Source organism: Sphaeramia orbicularis, chromosome 15 (assembly GCF_902148855.1).
Source record: "Sphaeramia orbicularis chromosome 15, fSphaOr1.1, whole genome shotgun sequence".
NCBI classification, from domain to species: Eukaryota; Metazoa; Chordata; class Actinopteri; order Kurtiformes; family Apogonidae; genus Sphaeramia; species Sphaeramia orbicularis.
Genome location: NC_043971.1, coordinates 3,324,266 through 3,343,821, shown reverse-complemented (window position 1 = coordinate 3,343,821; position 19,556 = coordinate 3,324,266). Strand labels below are relative to the sequence as shown.

General features: G+C 39.6%; 3 protein-coding genes across 5 annotated transcripts in view; all 3 read right to left on the bottom strand.

The window, feature by feature from the left end:
• The window catches only part of acss1 (acyl-CoA synthetase short chain family member 1), a 38,620-nt gene extending 33,794 nt beyond the window's left edge, over nucleotides 1-4,826 (bottom strand). Inside the window, exon 1 of the mRNA XM_030155530.1 lies at nucleotides 4,208-4,826. Coding sequence (XP_030011390.1) covers nucleotides 4,208-4,538 — 331 coding nt within the window. The 5' untranslated portion in view covers nucleotides 4,539-4,826. The remainder of the gene's footprint in view (nucleotides 1-4,207) is intronic.
• A 1,580-nt stretch (nucleotides 4,827-6,406) lies between these two features.
• Nucleotides 6,407-10,765, bottom strand: LOC115433940 (zinc finger protein 596-like). 3 transcript variants are annotated; one of them, XM_030155525.1, is made up of 6 exons: nucleotides 10,572-10,765; nucleotides 9,718-9,893; nucleotides 9,289-9,346; nucleotides 9,160-9,220; nucleotides 8,320-9,011; nucleotides 6,407-7,324 (listed from the first exon to the last, which is right to left on the bottom strand). In XM_030155525.1, the coding sequence occupies exons 1-6, from the start codon at nucleotides 10,698-10,700 to the stop codon at nucleotides 7,091-7,093; spliced, it is 1,350 nt and encodes a 449-aa protein (XP_030011385.1). In that variant the 5' UTR covers nucleotides 10,701-10,765; the 3' UTR covers nucleotides 6,407-7,090. The 3 variants fall into 3 exon arrangements, with proteins under 3 accessions (XP_030011385.1, XP_030011386.1, XP_030011387.1); XM_030155526.1 differs by having other exon boundaries at nucleotides 9,289-9,343; nucleotides 9,766-9,893; XM_030155527.1 differs by having other exon boundaries at nucleotides 9,160-9,344; nucleotides 9,767-9,893.
• A 2,837-nt stretch (nucleotides 10,766-13,602) lies between these two features.
• On the bottom strand, nucleotides 13,603-18,897 carry vsx1 (visual system homeobox 1 homolog, chx10-like). Its single transcript, XM_030155528.1, is given in 10 exon segments — nucleotides 13,603-14,781; nucleotides 14,783-14,838; nucleotides 14,841-14,992; nucleotides 15,831-16,026; nucleotides 16,462-16,585; nucleotides 17,308-17,383; nucleotides 18,434-18,535; nucleotides 18,538-18,573; nucleotides 18,576-18,650; nucleotides 18,653-18,897. Coding segments are annotated over 10 exon segments (1,104 nt in total). The 5' UTR covers nucleotides 18,864-18,897; the 3' UTR covers nucleotides 13,603-14,705.
• Nucleotides 18,898-19,556: the final 659 nt, after the last annotated feature.

Sequence of the window (19,556 nt, the reverse complement as noted above, 5' to 3'; positions counted from 1 at the left end):
AGCCCACCGGAGATCAAATTGGGCTGAATGTGGAACCTGAAAGAAAATGAGTTTGAGACCCCTGCTCTAATTATTTAAACCCAGACTAATGACATTCTGAGTCAGTTTAACTAACCCTGGACTAGTAATAGTTAGTTTAACTAACCCTGGACTAGTAATAGTTAGTTTAATTTACCCTGGACTAGTAATAGTCAGTTTAACAAACCCTTTCCCAGGGTTTCATCAGTTTAAGACTTGACTCTGGTTCAGCCTCCTGTTAGCATGATGCTAACTCTTTAACCCTACTAGTGTTCCTGTCTTTGTTCTGTAGGTTTAGTGTAAACTGTGTGGAAGACGTGGATATAAACCAGGGGTGTTGAACTCATTTGAGTTCAGGGGCCACATCCAGACTAATATGTTATAAAGTGGGCCGGACCAGTAAAATTATATAAATAATAGGATAAGAACTGATAATAATGTTGACACCAAAGTTTTCTGTGTTTTTGAGTGAAAAAGTCAAATTCCATAATGCAAATGTTGACATACAAACTCTACTTGAACATAACATGAACAAATATGAACAACCCGAAAATTCTTTAAAAAAATAAGTGCAATTTTAGCAATATTACACTTTAGTTTATCATTTATACATGTGCATCATAACTTACAGATCACAGTGGATCTAAACATGTAGTAACAGGCAGAATACTGGTGAAATTCTACATACTTCTCTTCAGACCTTTCAGGTTATTGAATTTTTTTGTGAAAGGCTAGTCTGTAAATGTAAACATTTTTGTGTAATTTTACCTTTTTTACACTAAAACAAAGAGAGACATTTGTGGTATTTTTTATTTATAGGTTATTCTGATAGTATTTTACTGGTCTGACCCATTTTAGACTGAACTGACCTGAAAGGATTTTAACACCATTGATTGTTGATATCTTCAGTGCAATTTTTGCATTTCATAAATTCATCCAGGCCAGATTGGGCCACTTTTGGCCCCCAGGTTGCATGTTTGACACCTGTGATGTAAACAGTGAGTCTCAAGTCCTGAGACCATGTTCAAATCCGATCCATGTTTCTACGGTAACATATTGTCCAAGGCCATAAGAAGCTGGACTCATTTAAAAATGGCTTCATGAACTTGGCGCTGCCTTTCTTTGCCTTCTCAGAGCCCATCGCCGCTCCCAGACACAAGTTCTACGCAATGAAGCTCTGAAGTGGGCAGAGTTTGACCACTTTAGTGACGTCAGCCCATTGAAATGAATGGGAAGTTTATTGTGTTTTTTGTGGTGTTTGTTTCTGTGGATTAAAAACCTGTTCAACAGGACCAATTACAACTTATTAAAGTGATCCGATAAACTCATCAGGTTTCAGTGCTTCAGAGTCCGCCTCCACAGGTCACAGGTCAGAGGCCAGAGCGTCCTTTGTCTCGGACCCTGATCCTGACCCTGCTGAGCTTTTGTGTTTTCCTTTTGGTTTTGTTCACAGTTGGAGCTCAGTATTTTAGAGAGTGAAAATCAGCTATTTAACACCAAACATCCACTCGTTTGCGGAACTGGAGGGAATTCTCCTGGAAAAATCTGGTGCATTTCTTTATTACACCTAAGATGAAAAGTAAGCAGTTAAACAGACAGCAGAAATGTTGGAGGGAATGTGGAGAATTTGATGTAGATCACACATGTTTCCTGGAAATGTGATAAAATAACTGTGTTTTGGGAAATGGTGTGTGGAATACTAGAACAAGTAATGGGGTATGAGATTTCAATGTGCTGTGGTGTTCTGTATTTGTGTAACTTATCTGATGGAAATGTAGTGGGAAACAACATATATTTGGTTAGTTGCTGTTAGTGGGTTGGAAAAAAGCTACTTAAAGGAACTGGGGAAAGACAGAACCACCAACACAGGACCAGTGAATCACAATTATTGAAGGAATATATACAGTGGAAAAGGTGACTCATAGACTGTGACTATAGGAAGCTCAAATGGACTAAAAGCGGAATAAATGGACTGTTTACAGAACTCCGAATGGTGGAAAGACTGTATAATGCAAATGTAATGAAATATGTGTAATGTACCCAAGCAATGTTGGTTTGTTCGTTTTTTTGTTGTTTTTGTTAAATATGGGTGTAGAAAATGTCAAAAAACTTAAGAAAAAAAAAAAAAAAAAAAGGAAAATCAGCTTCATCACAGAGTGAATGAAGTTTATACAAAAAACAACCACAACATGAGGGATGACCTGGAACGGAGAATGAAAAGGAAGGACTGAAAAGAAAACATCTTAAATCAGTCACAGATTCTCATTCACGTCTCACAAGAAACTGCATAAAACTTTAAACAGGAGTTAATGTAAACCTTAAGTTGTAATAATAATAACAACAACAATAATAATAATAAAAATAGTAATAATAATAATAATAATATAATAATAATAATAATAAGAAGAAGAAGAAGAAGAAGAAATTGCATTTATAAAGTACTTTTCATTTGGTGGAATCTCAAAGTGCTACAGAGAGAAGACAGTCCATTAAAAAAAAAACACCACATCAGGAATAAAAGACTAAGCCAATAAAACTAAGCATCATGATGGGCCATAAAAGAATCTTAACTTGTGTCTGTTTTTATGTGTAAGAACCATGGGCTAGAGGAAAAACTGGATCAAATCTTTTCCAGAAACAGACACTGATGTTTGGGCTGAGAAACTGATTAAAACCTTCTGTTGCAGTCACATCATGTTTGTTACCACGGAGCAAGGTTATTATCGTTAACAGAAACTAAAAATGACGAAAACTAGAATTGAAAAAACATTTTCCTTAACTGAAATAAGTGGATGGATGGATGGGTGGGTGGGTGGATGGATGGATGGATGGATGGGTGGGTGGATGGATGAAATAAAAACAACTATGATTAAAAGAAAAAAATGATAACTAACTGAAACTGCATTGTGTTTACAAAATTAACTAAAACATATAAAAATTATGGATAAAATTCCCTCAGTTTTCGTCTTTGTCAAAGTCGGATTGATATGAAATCGATTTATTTCCCTCAAGCAATTTTAGCTGGCAGCACCATATGATATTTAACGGTCCGTCACTTGTTGTTTAGAGTCGTCTTGTCGTCCCCACTCTACCTCCCAGCCAGGATGTCCACGTGGGCCCCAGAAGGGTTCTATTTGGGCTGCATATAAGGGTCCCATTTGGGTTTGTCCGGAGTTTCCATGGTGGCCCCACACGTGTTTGCCCAAATCAGAATCAGAGATCTGAATATCTTATATTATTTATTCTTCACACTATTTATCCCACGATATTTATCTTTCATGTCATTTGCACTACTTCTCATGTTATTTGCACGACTTAAATTCTGTTTCACAATATCTTAGTTTGCAATACTTTTTATTTTTTTATGTAAATAACTGTGCCTTCTACTGATATTTGTTGTTGTTTTACTGATATTTGTTGTCTGTCTGTAAATTCTTGCACTGAACCTGAAACCTTTGCCTCAATTTCATTGTTCTTGGTACAATGACAATATAGAGATTCTGATTCTGATTTTAATTCTGATTCTAATATGGTCAAACACATGTGGGTCACCATGGAAACTGCGACAAACCCACATGGGACCCTTATATGCAGCCCAAATGGAACCCTTCTGGGGCCCACATGGACATGCTGGCTGGGCTGGAAACACGGAGTCTAAAGTTGGGAGAAAGCAGCAGAGTCCTGTCGGGATTTATTTGAATACGATGACAGAGAAGACGACAAAAGATTAAAAAAAAAAAAAATCTCAAACTAAGCATTTAGAAAATAACGATAACTAATAAAAACTAGCAAACCTGCTCTAAAAACTAATGAAAACTAACTGAATTACAGAAAAAAGTCAAAACTAAATAAAAGTAAACTATAATGAAAAATCCAGAACTATTAGAGCCTTACTGTGGAGTCAGTTTTAGATGATTTTCATGGTAAAACACTGTTACATGAGTCAGAAAATGAATGAAAATTAGTATATGAAGTAGCATTAAACCCGTTGTGTGCTTCTATTATTTTAATCCATTAAATGGAATTAGACTCTCCAGTAGAACCAGTAAAGCAGGACCTCAGCTGGTCCGCGCCCCGCAGCTTTGACCACCACAGTTTGAATGAACAGGATGAGAACATGCCCGAGGTATGACGTTTAACCCGGGTCTGGACTGGTCCATGATCCGCGTCAGTCCGGGTTAGGACTCACCGGACACGTTGATCTTCCCTCCCAGGAACCAGCCGATCCTCCCGGAGCTCAGGTCACAGTCCCGGACCCGGTGGAAGGGTTGGACCCACCGGAGTCTCTGCGCAGCGGATCCCCAGAACCGATCCGGATCCGTGATGGAGAGCCGGTACAGTTCCGAATGCGACAAGGGTTCGATCCCGGGTCCGACTGGAGGAGGACCGGTGGAGGCGCTGAGGCTCCGCTGCGGGACCGGGGGTCTGGTGCTACAGGTCCAGGTCCGGGTCCGGGTCCGGGTCCGGGTCAGGAGGGCCCGGAGGACTCTGAGACTCCCGCTGCTGCTGTGAGAAGCCATGATCCGGTCTGAGAGGGATCCGGTCTGAGACGGATCCGGATTCTGCCCCGCCCCCGTGTCTCAGAGTCTCGGGTGGGTCCAGGTCTCGGGTGGACCGGGTCTACGTATGAAGAGCCTTCAGGACCGGGATTCTTTTAAAACTGGATCCCGATGAAACAGGAAATGAAATCAGACCCAGAGCAGGAGATCATAAGTTTAATTATTAATTGATTAGGTTTAATAAGGTCAAACTCTGAAATGGACCGGGATCCGCCTCAGGACCAGTTTATAAAAGAACTAAAATCAATAATCCATCACCTATTAATAGACACTGATGTAATAAAAAACAACTTCTCCATTAATGAACATTAATGAAAAAAACTCATTTCACTGAAACAAAATCAGAATTTTATCTTTATCTTATAAAACAGTTAATTCAGTTAACTCATTTTAATTCTGTTAATCTAAACATAATTTGTGTCAAACATTTAATTACTTTATCATGAAAATGATCTGTGAACGCATTGACAAAACACATATTTTACTTTCAAATGATGATGTGTTTTAATCAAACTGCAGTTGTTATTTATTATTATTATTATTATTATTATATTATTATTATTATTATATTATTATTATCATTATTTACAACCAGGTGAATTTTTTTTTTAAATAAAGTGGTTTGATAATGACAAAAACTAATAAATGTTCAGTTTCTATGAAAATCGCTTTAAGGATGAAATTTTAGCCTGAAAAATAAAACTAATTAATGGACGCTGCCCCCTGTAGGTCAAAGTGTGAACTACAGCCACACTCACGTTGGGTTCTGTTGATCTCATTTAATCTGAGGTTTCATATTTAATCTGAGGTTTTGTTTAATACGGCTTTATTCAATAACGGTTTTATTTAATCTAAGGTTTGACATTTAAACTGTGGTTTAATGTTTAATCTGAGGTTTAACATTAAATTGAAGTTTTATTTCATCTGAGGTTTTGTTTAATCTAAAATTCGAAATTTAATGATGTTTAATATTTCATCTGAGGTTTTAGCTTACATGAGGTTTCATTTAATCTGAGGTTTAACACTCAATTTTTTATTTGAGTTTTTTTTTTTTAATTATGTGTTCCGTTATATTTTGACTATTTTCCATGGATTTACTTGTAAACACACTGAACGAAATGTTCAACTCAATCTAAATTAACTTTGTCCAATAATTACATTTAATACATGTTTAAGTGGGAAAATTACCTGAAAGATTCACAAAGAGGATTCTGGTCCTGGACATGGATGGGTTCTCTGGAGAACCCTAATGGACCTCATGACTCCTTCAGAATGTGGTCTCACAAGTGCCCCACAGAACTGGACCTGGACAGATTCAGTGAGCCTGGTTCTGATCCGATCCAGACCATGTGACATGTTTCAGCTCAGTAGAACATCACAGCTGTGGTTTTATATGTTTATTTCACTCATGTTCAGACTCTGAGCTGCCGTTGGTGTTTTGAATTTTTTTTTTTTAATTCTCATTATTGTCATAAAGGAGATCAACTCACTGAGCAACACAACAAACAACATTTAGACGAGTTCATCTGGATGAGGTCACCTGGACGGACAGAGCCACATTCACACCTGATGATCTAAGAAGAATCTAATGTGTTCGGACTGAGCGAGGATCCTGGAGAACCCAGAGAGAACAGACACAGACCTTCACACAGACAGGCCTGAGTCTTCAAAGGGCCTGTCACCATATGGGCTCTGACCATTTAGACAAAAGGGGCGGGGCTATGGGAGTCTGAGCAGTCATTGGTGAACTGACTCAGTGAAACAGTCCAGCATGTCCAATAAAGTCATTTTAGGTCTTATCATGTAAATCATCTCCTCTACACCGGAGATATTTTGGAAAAAAAATGTGTTTTATTAGATAAACAGAAACTGAAAGTCTGACTCAACAGAAACGAACTGTCAATCACACTTGTCAATCATCTTCAGCTTTGATTAGACCTGATGAACAGTGGAGTGGAGTAAACACCTCCAGACCAGGACCATGGACCAGATCTCTGAGTAGAAGGTCCACATAAAACCAATGAGACCAGAATGAGTCCTGGGCAAAATTAGTTTTATTGTTATGGTTCGGTTTAGTGTGAATCTACAGGCTTTATGAGCAGCATCTAGTGGCCGTCAGTGGTATTACATCTGTAACAAACTGAAGAACTGGATTCCCTCTGGATACGAAGACCCGGACTCTCAAGTTGAACCCAGGACCAGGGTTAAACCACGCTGGTCTTAAATTAGAGTCAAAGTGTCAGGGGTCAGAGGTCAGGGGTCAGCCTCAGAGGTCAGAGGCTGAGCCCTCCTCTGGCTCTTCTTCAGGTGAGCCTTGGTCAGCAGGTGTGCTTTGAGGAAGGTGTGCAGTCTGAAGTGCTTCCCGCAGGTGGAGCAACTGTACGGTGTCTCTGTGCTGTGGATGCTGCGGTGTCGGGTGAAGCTGGTGCTGAGGCTAAAGGTTTTTGGACACTGTGGGCACCTGTAGGGCTTCTCGCCACTATGGGTGTGGCGGTGGTCCTTCAGTAGCTCCTTCAGACGGTAGCTCTTCCCACAGATGTCGCAGCTAAAGGGCCTCTCGCCGGTGTGGCTCCTCTGGTGAACTTTGAACTGTGAGGCGTTGGGAACTTCTTCCCGCAGACGTTGCAGCTGATGACGGTCTGAGTCAGAGGCAGCTCGTCTGAATGTTTACTGATCAGGTGGTTCCTCAGACAGCGGTAACGCTTTCCACAGATAGAACACAGCTCCCGCTCTCCGCTGTGGATCACCTGAAAAGACAAGTCAAAGGTTTATTCTAGAGCTGAAACAGTTAATCGACTCAAAGTGATCCAAAAAAAGTCATTCAACCACAATTCTCCTGAATCAAAGCTTTGTTTCCTTCATTTCTCCGCTGTTAATCATTAGGTTCCATGTGTTGCACACGGACGCTTGTTGAGACGCACAAAAAAGCTTCAATTCAGGAAAACTGCAATAGAATATTTCCCTTCAATCAATTTGAGTCGATTAATCGAATCGTGAATTTTTGCATTCGCTTCAAGCACCTAATCATTTAATCGGTTGCAGCTCTAGTTTATTCAGGTTCAGTCAGGGTTCAGTCCTCTCAAACGGGTAAGAGTCAGTCTGCTTAGGTTTAGGTTTCCATCATACCTATCCTCTCTCCTTCAAAGAACCAGTAGCCGTTATGCCTTACGGACTTGTGATATCTATCAACCGAATGTTCCCACAGTTCAGACTGGACCCCACCCCCTGCCTGGAATACCCTTCAATCTGAGATGAAGTTACCAAAACTCATTTCACTCCAAGCTTTTCATTCCTTCTTATGGAACAGGCAGTGTAAATACTCTGGACAGCGCCTGTGTTTGTAATTGCGGCTGACTTCAACTAAAATTGCTCTTCATAATTTGTAAAACTTTGCGTTATCATTAAATTATTGTCCGTTTTAATTTATTGTTATTGCCTATCTATTAAACTTGTATTGAATATAGTGTGTGCTGCTGACTTCTTGACCTGGTCACACGTAAAAGAGAGCTCGATTTCAGTGGGATTTTTTTACTGGTTAAATAAAGGTTAATACGTGAAAATAAATAAATAAATAATGTACTAAGCCACCTGTTATTATGGGTCAGGGTTAGTTACGTTTTATATATGGGGTCTGTTTAATCTGTGATGGGTGGTAAATACTAATGACAATCACATAAAACACAGGTCACAGGTCAAACTGACCCCAGATTGCTGATAAATGTTGAATGACGTCATTTCTGACCTGATGGCTGCGCAGGTTGGCAGCCTGCGTGAAGCCCCTCCCACAGGTTGGACACCTGTGTGGCCTCTCATCCTGATGGACCATCTTGTGGCGGGTCAGGTGACAGGCATGGTAGAAGCTCTTCCCACAGATGCTGCAGATGAATGCCTTATCAAAGTGTGTGAGGCGGTGCGTTTTCATCACACTGATGCAGGCGTATCCTTTTCCGCAGATGTCGCATTGACATGTCTTTTCCCCCGTGTGGCGTGTCTTAACATGCAGGTCACGGTGAGCTTTGTGGTTGAATCTTTTGGGGCAGTAGTTGCAGGTAAAGGGCAGCAGGCCGTGTTCTGAGATCTCATGTTGTCGGAGCTTCAGGACTCCGGTGAACAGTGTCCCACACACAGAACACACTGGGTGGGACTTCCTGTGGTGGTCTGAGAGCCGCTCTGCATTTGGAAACAACATCCTGCACAGAGAACATGCGTGAGACCAGTCCAGTCCCTCTGTCGGTTTGTCGGAAGTCTTCATCCATCTGCTGCCCTGACGTTTCCTGCTGCGTCTGGTGCTGACTCCGACCCCTTCAGGTAACATCTGAGAGGACGGCCGGGCGTATTGGTGATCTGGGAGGTCAGATTGTGTGTGAAGGAAAGGGGAGGAGTCAGTGCTAGGAGGGAGAGCTTCAGCTGCTGCATCACGGAGATGGATTTCACCTGAAAACAAACAACAGTAAAAACTAAACATGACCCTTAGTGAATAAGATTAAAGCAGTGGTTACATTTACAGTCAACTCAACACAGGGTCTGTTCTGTATAAATGATCTTTTGGATGTGGGTATATCCCAGTTGTGGATGAACATACCGGGGGTTTGGACGCAGCTCTGCACAGGCATGAACACACATCTGGATGAGGCATCGGCATTCTGCAGATACACAACAGGGTTACGTATCAGCCCCAACAGTCGGAGTCTCTGTGGCTTCAAACACTCACCTTGAACAGCAGGACATAGGTCTGTCCTAGAGCAGGGGTCAATTGTGCACCGCCCCACCTGAAACACAGGAACCACTGCATCACTTCACCACCTCCATAATAATCACATCATTAATTTTAGCATCTATGACTGAACCAAGCAGATGACAGGTGTCTCCTCATGTTGGGATGAACTGCTACATTAAAATGACAACTGGACAAAGGGATTCATGAGAAAATAAACAGCTTTCATTTACAAGAGACTGTGGTCAGATCACATTAAAAAACACTCACAATGAATAATAATGACAAACCTGTTGCATTAAACCTGCTACTGAGGTTTAAGGAACAGAATAACTAACCAACAAAATAATCTACAGATAGGGAAAAGCAAATCATGTGACAGAAGAAGTTGCGGAGAAGCTCTTCTGCTGTCAAGACACAACTATCCCTTGACTTGCTGATGTCTGAGGTGTCTGTAAACCTCTGCTCCCCTCCTCACATTTAGCCTCCTTCAGCACTGGACCTGGACTCTCCTGGTTCTTCACTACAGCCAGCTCCACCATCTTCAGGATTTTCTCCACAGCTTCGACACACAAACAGTCAACAAGAGCTGCTAGTCTCTTCTGGAAAAAAAAAGAAAAAAAAAAAAAGCACTAACATCCCATCAGTTCACCTCCACAAGAACTCATCTGTTACCAGTCATAACAGAGAGGATTCACTTTGAAAGGGTTCATTTTGATCTTCTCAACGCAATAAAGGTATAAAGAGGAAAAGGTATAGCCACAACCCATGAGGCATACGCACAAAAATAAACTTCAAACATGAAATGAAAGGAGTTGATTTACTGATCTGACATCAGACCATCATCACGTTCATGACAGAACAACACAGTTCATTCTGTTTTGTACGTGATTTCAACTTTTGGATGATTTAATGATTTAGTTTCAAAACTGACCCTGAAAACCACTGGTTTTGGGAGCATTCAGTTAAATTGGTGGTGTAAAAATATTCTACATCAATATTTTACCCGTTTTACTCCAGTACTAACTAAGGCTCCATAGTCTGTTTATCTCCTTTACGGACTGAACTGTTAATACTAGTCATTTGCATTTCAGTTGCAGTTAAATTAAAGTTTTTGCGGGGAACAGGCTTGCATCACCTGATGAATGAATTTTAATAAACCGACATAATGCCAGACACATTTAAGACACATAAAATCAGAGAACCTGAATCCATCTTCAAACACTGGAGCTGACAGGGTTAATTTAACTTCTAGGGCTGTAGCTTTAGCATTAGCTTACCTCCGCCTCGGGGTTTTGTTTGTTTAAAGACACTTTCTGCGCCGCTGTGTAGATCTCAGTCACCACCGATTTGGCCATGGTATCTATGATGAGCGAAAGCTCGTCTTTAAAAGTCATTAAATCCAACATACTAATGATTTTATTCACTAAACGATACGTTAATTGCTAGCTTCATGTACGTGCGGCCATAATCACGTGACCCAAACAGGAAGTGACGTACTTATCTTGTCTCATGTTTTATTTATTTATATATCTATTTATTCTTTCTTTATTTTTTCCTCACAAAATTAATTTTAGAACGTACAATAAAAACTTTTAAACTTTGGTCTGTTCCATTTTAAAGATTTCTCCTTTGTAGACATGAATCGTTCTTACACAAATAATGTAAACCCTTAAAACATTCTGGTCTGTTTCTTTAATCTTTAGTATTTACACACAAACAACCAGCAACAAAGCGCTGAATCCCCATGTTGAATATACGTTATATGTGATTAAACAGGGTGGGGAAGCAAAATTTACAATGAATATTTAGTTGTTTTTTCTCAGCAGGCACTACGTCAGTTGTTTTGAACCCAAACATAATGATGTCATAATCATACCTAACACTATTATCCATACCTTTTCACAAACTTTTGCCCATATGAGTAATCAGGAAAGCAAAAGTCAAAGAGTGTGTGATTTGCTGAATGCACTCGTCACACCAAAGGAGATTTCAAAAATAGTTGGAGTGTCCATAAAGACTGTTATAATGGAAAGAAGAGAATGACTATGAGCAAAACTATTACCAGAAAGTCTGGAAGATACTATTAAAGAAGAATGGGAGAAGATGTCACCTGAATATTTGAGTAACACTTGCGCAAGTTTCAGGAAGCGTGTGAAGGCAGTTATTGAGAAAGAAGGAGGACACAAAGGATAAAAACTTTTCCTATTATGTAAATTTCTTGTGGCAAATAAATTCTCATGACTTTCAATAAACTAATTGGTCGTACACTGTCTTTCAGTCCCTGCCTCAAAGTATTGTAAATTTTGCTTCCCCACCCTGTATGTGTGTGTGTGTGTGTGTGTGTGTGTGTGTGTGTGTGTGTGTGTGTGTGTGTGTGTGTGTGTGTGTTGTATATGGTGTAATCCACATCACGGATAAGTCTACTATAATGCTGACTCATTTCTGCATGTTTCAGGTGCTGATCTCCAATAGGAAGAGGCGGTTTGTGAGTCAGTTGTTTGTGTTTCCAGTGACCTGTAGTGCCTCCCAGAGGACAACAGGCCAAACAGACAGTGTCCAGGATGTGACCAGAACATGAGGAGCAACCCGGAAAACCTCATCAGGGCTAAGGCTTATTTTTCAGTCGTAGAGTCAGATTTATTTTCTGAAACTTTTTAGGTAAACAGATAACCAGCAGCACCAATTGCTGAGTTAAATCGGCCATCGTACACTAGGACGAGGTCTGGAACCAGGACCAAGAAGAGGTCCATGGTACACTGGGACCAGGATCAGACCTGAACCAGGATCTGGACTAGGACCGGGACCAGGACCATCGTACATTGGGACCAGGACCGGGACTAGGACCGGGACCTGGACCAGGACTGGGACCAAGACCAGGACCTTCATACACAGGTGGATCAAATGGGTAAACTCCCATGAGCCCTTTAAGACCCTGTAGAGGGTAAAGAGCTGGTCCAGTGTTCCATGACTGCATTGTTCCTCCTGAATCCAGGGTTTGAAGTCTAACAGTGCTATGTCATGTTTTAATACATAATTTGTTGTATGCCGACACAGTCTTGGCAGAACACCTATAATGAACTTTATTGATCCCCGGAGGGAAATTCATAGTTTTAATCAGCTCAAGAAAAACAAAGAAAGAAAAAATGGAAAAAACCCAAACAAGCACAAAAAAGTCAATGAACCACTGAATGAGACTGAGGTGTTGTCAACTCTGATTAAGGATCTTCTAAACCTTTAAGTCCTTCATGTTCATCAGCTTCATCATCCACTGCAGAATAAGATGAAGAGGATGGTCCAATTATCCAAGATGCACTTTACCTGATTCAGAATCGATTTTGAGAGTCTGGTTTTGACCAGCTCTATTTGTAAAGTGGCATGACATAACTTTTGTTATGATTTGGTGCCATATAAAAAATTTGATTGATTGATTGATTGACTGATTTCTCCACTATAGTCCACAGTGTCCAGCTTCTCTCCAAAAACAAAACCAGCTTTATCTACGAAGAAATGTCTTAGAAATCCAGCAGATTTGAGCTGTCTGTGGTCTTGGACGTCTTCAGTAGGAGGCAGTTTTCATTAAAATATGTAAAAATGTGACTGGACTCAGAATTGTACTTAAAGTCCACTGTGTACAATATGAGCAGGAAGGGAGCCAGAACAATGCCCTGTGGAGCCCCAGTCCTGCTCATCACTGTCCCAGATCCTATAGTCCTATCCTTTGGACGTAACTCTGCAAATGAAAATCTGGCAATCTGCATCTGCTTTGAATAATTTGAAGAAACCTATATTAACTTGTATTTAACCCAATAATGATGTTTAAAATTAGCATAAAACATTTTGGCTGATGACATTGGGCTGATATGTTTCTATTAGCTTTTCATGCTAATACTGCTAACATTTACATGACCACATTAGCGTATTAGTATTACAAATACTGTTAGCACAATTTTTGTCATACTATTAATTATTAATGTTAATTTAAATGTGTCCCTTTGGCCTCTATGTTAGCATGTATACTTCTACATAGAGTAGTGTTTTTATTACCCGCCTTATATTTGTACTTTTGTTGTACATTGTATTGTTTCCTTTTTCCCTTTTTGTCTTTTTACCTTTTTTATGTTTTAAAAGTATGTTGATGTAAATTAACACATCAAGACTACTAGTTAATACATTTTATCTGGTACTTTTGTGTAACTGCATATTTTTTATTTCAGTGTTAATATTAGGTTGAAGTTAAATAAACATAATGTAATAATTCCTGGTTTGACATATTTTGTTGTGTTTAAAATGAAAACGAACTCACAATGATTAAAAGCAATGATCAAAAATATTTTTTATTCACCCACTGCTCTATTTACATATATTAATAATAAAGAGAGATTTTCAACAGTAGGTTTAAATTACATTCAGTGCGTTTCAGGCTGATCACAGACAGTCAATATTAAAACACAAACCAACAGGAATAAAGCGTTAAATAGTCTCTTATTTTCCAGACAGGGATATAAAACATACTCTCATAACAGTACATTATGACAGACACAGACAGTTTTCATTTACATCAGTTCATTTAGTAAAAGTCTGATTTGTTGAAGGACATGTAGGATCCTTGTTGTGATATGTTACGTTAGCGTTTCCCTTCTAGGAGCAGATGGATTTACTTTTTCATGTTTCTGTTCACATTATGATGTGATGTAGTTCACTTTGTGCGGCTCTGAGAACTCAACCTACATGTACATTAACTGGTTGTAACATTCCATTGAATTTATTACCAGTACTGTACTAGTATTACACATTACTAATATAATTTGTTAACAAAATATTGCCAACAGATCAGTGGGTATCAATACTTTATTGTTTTTACTTTACAACTAAAATCAGAACAAAATGTAAATTGCATAAAAGGCATTTGTTATATTAATTATTTGTTTGTTAGCATTTTAGCTAATATGGATAACATGCAAATGTGTAAATAACACACAGTGATGTTATTAATTGTTAACATATTAAATCAATAATTGCTAATTGTATGTTTGCTAATAATAATTCCTTCTTGTAACCAAACAGCCCAAAGGTTTATTTAAACAGATGAATTTTTAACGTTGGGCTAATGCATCAGCATAGTAGCATGTCAGTGTACATCCAGATGACAGGATTTTCTGTACTTGGTTTTAAAATTAGTTAAAATGATTTTCATGCATCTTCATACAGAGCTTTAAAGTATAGTTTTAGTCTAAATGTCCAAATGTGTAACAACAGAATCCAATCATTCTCTTCTCTCATTGGCTGCTCCCGCCGTTTCTCCTCAACCAACAGCCTATCAGATGCTCCGCTCTCAGAAGAGAAACTCTGTCAGAGTCTGGTCTGACGGCGTCCATCAGCGTCCATCAGTTTGTGACTGACTCCTCTATGCCTCAGCTCTGCTCATCTGATTCACCACCACTTTGTTGCCGTGGAGAGGAAGCAGTCCTTAGCGAGGCTCCGCCCTCCTTGCTGCTGTTGTTTGGAGGAGCTCGACAGGTCGATGGCCATCTCCTCCTCGTGTCGTCGTCCTCCTCCTCCTCGGCTGCGTCTCGTTCTTCCCGAGACTCAAGGACGCCGCGGCGCTCCGAAGACTCGCAGAACGAGTCAGAACGAGCCGAGTCTGAACCTGGGGGACTGGGACACTTCTTCGACATCTCTAGAGACTTTTTGTGCATTCCTGTGGGACGGAAAGGAGACGGAAACTCAGTCCAGTCTGCAGAAGACACATGTACCACAATAGATGTCTACATGGAGGATGAACGTCCACATGGAAGACATCACATCCACATGGAAGTCGCCATGTCCACATGGACAATGATGTCCACTTTGGAGGACATCACGTCCACATGGTACCATGGACAAATGGACAACACAGACCATTTGTCCGCATGCTCTGTTACTCTGAGACATGTGGACGTGGACATGTTGATAAATTTCCAGTGTTTGATGAAGTGACATGTTCACCAGGTTTGGTTTGAACCTGTTGAATGCGTCACTGAAGCAGATGCAGGTGAACTGACATTGACTGACATTAAAGTCAATAACTCAGTGTTTGGTTTGTTAAAGGTTTAACAGTGACTCAGGGTTTAGTTTTGTTCTGCTTTTGTTTTAGTTTTTCTATCTTATTATTGTCATATGACACTGTTGTATGTTGTGTACTTGTACATGCATGTAGGTGTATGTTGGTACTTGTACATGCATGTAGGTGTATGTTGTGTACTTGTACATGCATGTAGGTGTATGTTGTGTACTTGTACATGCATGTAGGTGTATGTTGTGTACTTGTACATGCATGTAGGTGTATGTTCTGTGGTTTGTGAATAATGTGTTTACTATGTGATGTGTTTGTTGTGTGTCCATGTGACGCCTTGTCAGGTTATATTAATTTTTCTTGTTCGTTGTTGTTGTTCCATAATGTAGTGTATAACTAAAGGTATTGTCATGTGACATGTTTGTGTGGGTGTGTCTAGGTGTGTGTTGTGGTGTGTGGTGTGGTGCGTGGGCGTGGCACTGACGTGCATGCGGCTCACCGAGCAGCCAGGGGGCGCAGGATCCCATCATGCCGTTCTTCGCGGAGTTGAGGATGGACTCGGGCAGCGGGATGGAGTGACGGACCATCGCCCCGTACAGACCGTACTCGGCCATGACGCTACTGCGACCCCAGCACTTCTCACGCTTCCTCCACTTGGCGCGACGGTTCTGGAACCACACCTGCACAAAAAAACCACAACCAACACACGGTTAAAACACAGAAACTCTTATCCTTAAAAATAAAGTGCCATCATTTTTTTTCTGAAACTACAAATATTTTTAATGAGTTAAGCTTTAATGAATTTAAGAAAATAGAAAAAGAGCTTTGGTTTTCCTCTTTTTCTTATGACAGTTTTAGATTTTATAGATTGGAAAATTCTGTTAAAAATGTTTTTTTTTTACAGAAATGTTCTTGATCTGTGATGACCCCCCAGACTCATGAGACGACCCCTGCAGGGGCCACACGCCACAGGTTGGGAACCACTGCCATCAGTTACATTTGGTTTTAATGAGATAGATAAACATGGACTGATTCACACGTCACTGGACACTGATCGTCTACTGATAAGCAGTTGTCTGCTGATCAATAACTGATCAATAACCGGTTGTCTGTACCTGGATTCTGTCTTCTGGAAGCTCCGTCTTCATGGCGAGCATCTCTCGTGCGTAAACGTCAGGATAATGAGCCTCATGGAAGGCTTTCTCCAACTCCTCTAACTGGTGGGACGTAAACACCGTCCTGAATACAGATAAACAAACAGATTAAAAAACAAACAGACAAACATGTATATTATAACAACAAACACCAGCTTAAAACATAATTAATTTTTTTTTTTTACTTCTGAAATTTAATAATAATAAAGAATAAAGAGAACTCTGTTGAGTTTTATTTACTTTGTTTATTTCACATCTCTCATTTAAATAATGAACTAAGTCTGTCATTGGATCAATGTAAACACATTTATTTGTTTTTGTTTGTGAATTTGTTCATTTGTTTCCCTTTAATTGAAATGAAACTAATATTTTCTTATAGGCTATATAATTTCTTTTTTTTTTTAATTATTGTTTTTTATAATACACGTTGTATCTTACTGAATTGAACTGACTTAACATCAGTTTATTTTATGACTTTATTTATTATAAAAATCACATTCTCAAATTCACATAAATAATTTGAAATAATAAATAAATAAAAATATTCTCAGATTTGGTAAAGAATCTGTAAATGTATTTTGTTCTATTTCCTGATATTATTTTATTCATTGAGCAAATCATTCAGTTCATCATGTCCTTTTTTTTTTTTTTTTTTAAATTCAGCACATTTGACTATAAATGTTAAAGAAAATCTAAACATTTGATCTATTTTAATGAACAGCTCAGATTTGACAGATTCTAACAAAAGATTTAATTGATATGATGAGTTATTAATAATTTATTTGATACTGAATCGTGTTTTTCTACCTGTGTCTCCTTTTCTTCCTCTTCTGTGAATTTGCAGAACTTTTAGAGTCGTTTCTGTCCGAGAGACATTCTTCATCTGCAGAGAAAACACAGAAAACACGTGTAAAAATACATGGAGAATAAAAACAAATCCCAATAAAATAGAACAGAATAAAACAGAACAGATTCCTGTATTAAACACTTGACTTAAAACACGTGAAAACATACTTAACAACAGTATCGAGACAAAGACAACTAAACACAAACATTAAATTAATTTTTTTTCCTGACACCGATAATTTGCAAGAAAAAAAAAAACGAAACAAACGAAGTCCACGTCGATCATTAACATATAATAATAATTATATCAGTTTATTAATACGCCTTCAGTTACTGTTACTGTATTTTTCTCTTTTCTTTTTTCTTTCTTTTTTGTAATTTAACGTGTTTTATTCTATTTCACCAACCAGTGAAAATATTAGCCTGATCATAATTAGTTTATATTAATTAGGATCTAAATGAACTGAATGAAGCGCGATTTGTAGAGGGGAAAAACACGTGAAAAATACCGAGCTGAACGAGTTTAAAATGAAAACTCTTAGTTCAGGCTTTTTGTCAGTTTTAGTTTTTCAGAAACAGATTTGATTTAGTTTATTTTTAATAAACAAAACCAACAGAAACCCGATCCAAAACAGAATTAACAAATACATCTACTAATTAAAAACCAGAGATGAGTCTGAATTTAAGACATAAATTAAATATTAAAGCAGAGACATAAAATAAAACACTGTAAAATAAAAAAGGAGTTCCGCAATTTTAGGTTTTAATTCATTATTGAACATTAATACTGAATCTTATTTTAAGATGAAATAAATGATTTATAATAGTTTCCTTCTGTTTTTAAATGTGTTTTTTTTCTGTTTTACATAACATTTAAAAGGTGATTTTAAGTTTTTCATCTCAGTCGATGTTTTTAAAACTTTTATATTAAAATGGAATAAAACTCATCAGGCTGAAAACCGGAGGATTAAAACGAAGAAGACATCCACATGGAACCAGGACCATCCAGACCCATCCGGACCCATTTGGACCAGTTCATAGGCTACACATTTAACTCCCCGGGTGGGTGACCCGGTCTGGGTCGTACCGGAGTAAGCGTCCCTCTGGGCCTCCAGGTTCTGCAGATAGTGGGACTCGGCCCGGGCTTGGAGCAACGGCAGGTGACCCGGCAGGAAGCAGGGGGTCCCGGGGGCTGCTGCGCCGCCAGGGAGCACAGGAAGCCGAGGCGAGCGGGAGGGACCCGCCCGGGAACGAAAACCCGCCAAGGGCCGCCCCGGAGCCCGCCCGGCTCCTCCGGGTCCCGGTCCGCCCTGAGGATCCGCTGACAGACCGGGCCCTCCCCCGGGCTGCTGCCGCGCCTGCATGTCCGACTCCAGGCCCAGCAGGTCGGTGATGGCGAAGCCTTTGGAGCGGAGCCCGGGTCCGTGGAGCCGGGACTTGTCGATGCCGAAGCCCGGGGACAGGAGCTTGACCCGGGGCTTCTCCTCCAGATCATCCCGGACCGCCATGGAGCTCATCACACGGATGCACTGGATGAAAGGAGGCTGAGGCTGAGACTGGTGTCACGGACCGGTACTGCCCGGGTCACCTTTATCTGGTCCGGGTCTGTGGGGGATCAGACCAGCCAATCGACGGGCGCCATGGGCAGGGGGCGGGGCCTCGCCTTCAATCCCAGGGGATTAATTGCCACCAATTTTCCCTCAATCCGATCAGGATTTTTCTGCTCAGAGGAGAGTTTTTAATTTCTGTTGTTTATCTTTGATCAGAGGACGAAGAGGAGCTGAAAAGAACCAATAATTACCGATAATCACCGACAGGATCGAACACGATGGAAACTGAAAAGACACAAACCAGTTAAACTCATCCCATTAAAACCAGTTTAAAGTCTTATCTGCGGAGAAAACAGTCCAAACAGGGCCTTATTAATAAAAATAAATACATTTAATTATGAAATAAAGGAGTAAAAAATGGCTGTGTGGTAAACTTAAATCAATTGGCTGTTTTTACATTGGAATCAATTTCGGCAGAAAAAACCTAAAACCATAAATTAACAAACATGGGAAAATGATGTACTTAAATAATTCTATAGTCGCTGATTTCAGTCATTTACATGCGATTTAGTATGTAGCCTAACTTTTATTTATATCATTTATTTAACATGTAGGCCTATAAGTTATATAAATGATGTAAAGAGGCGATTTTTATGAATC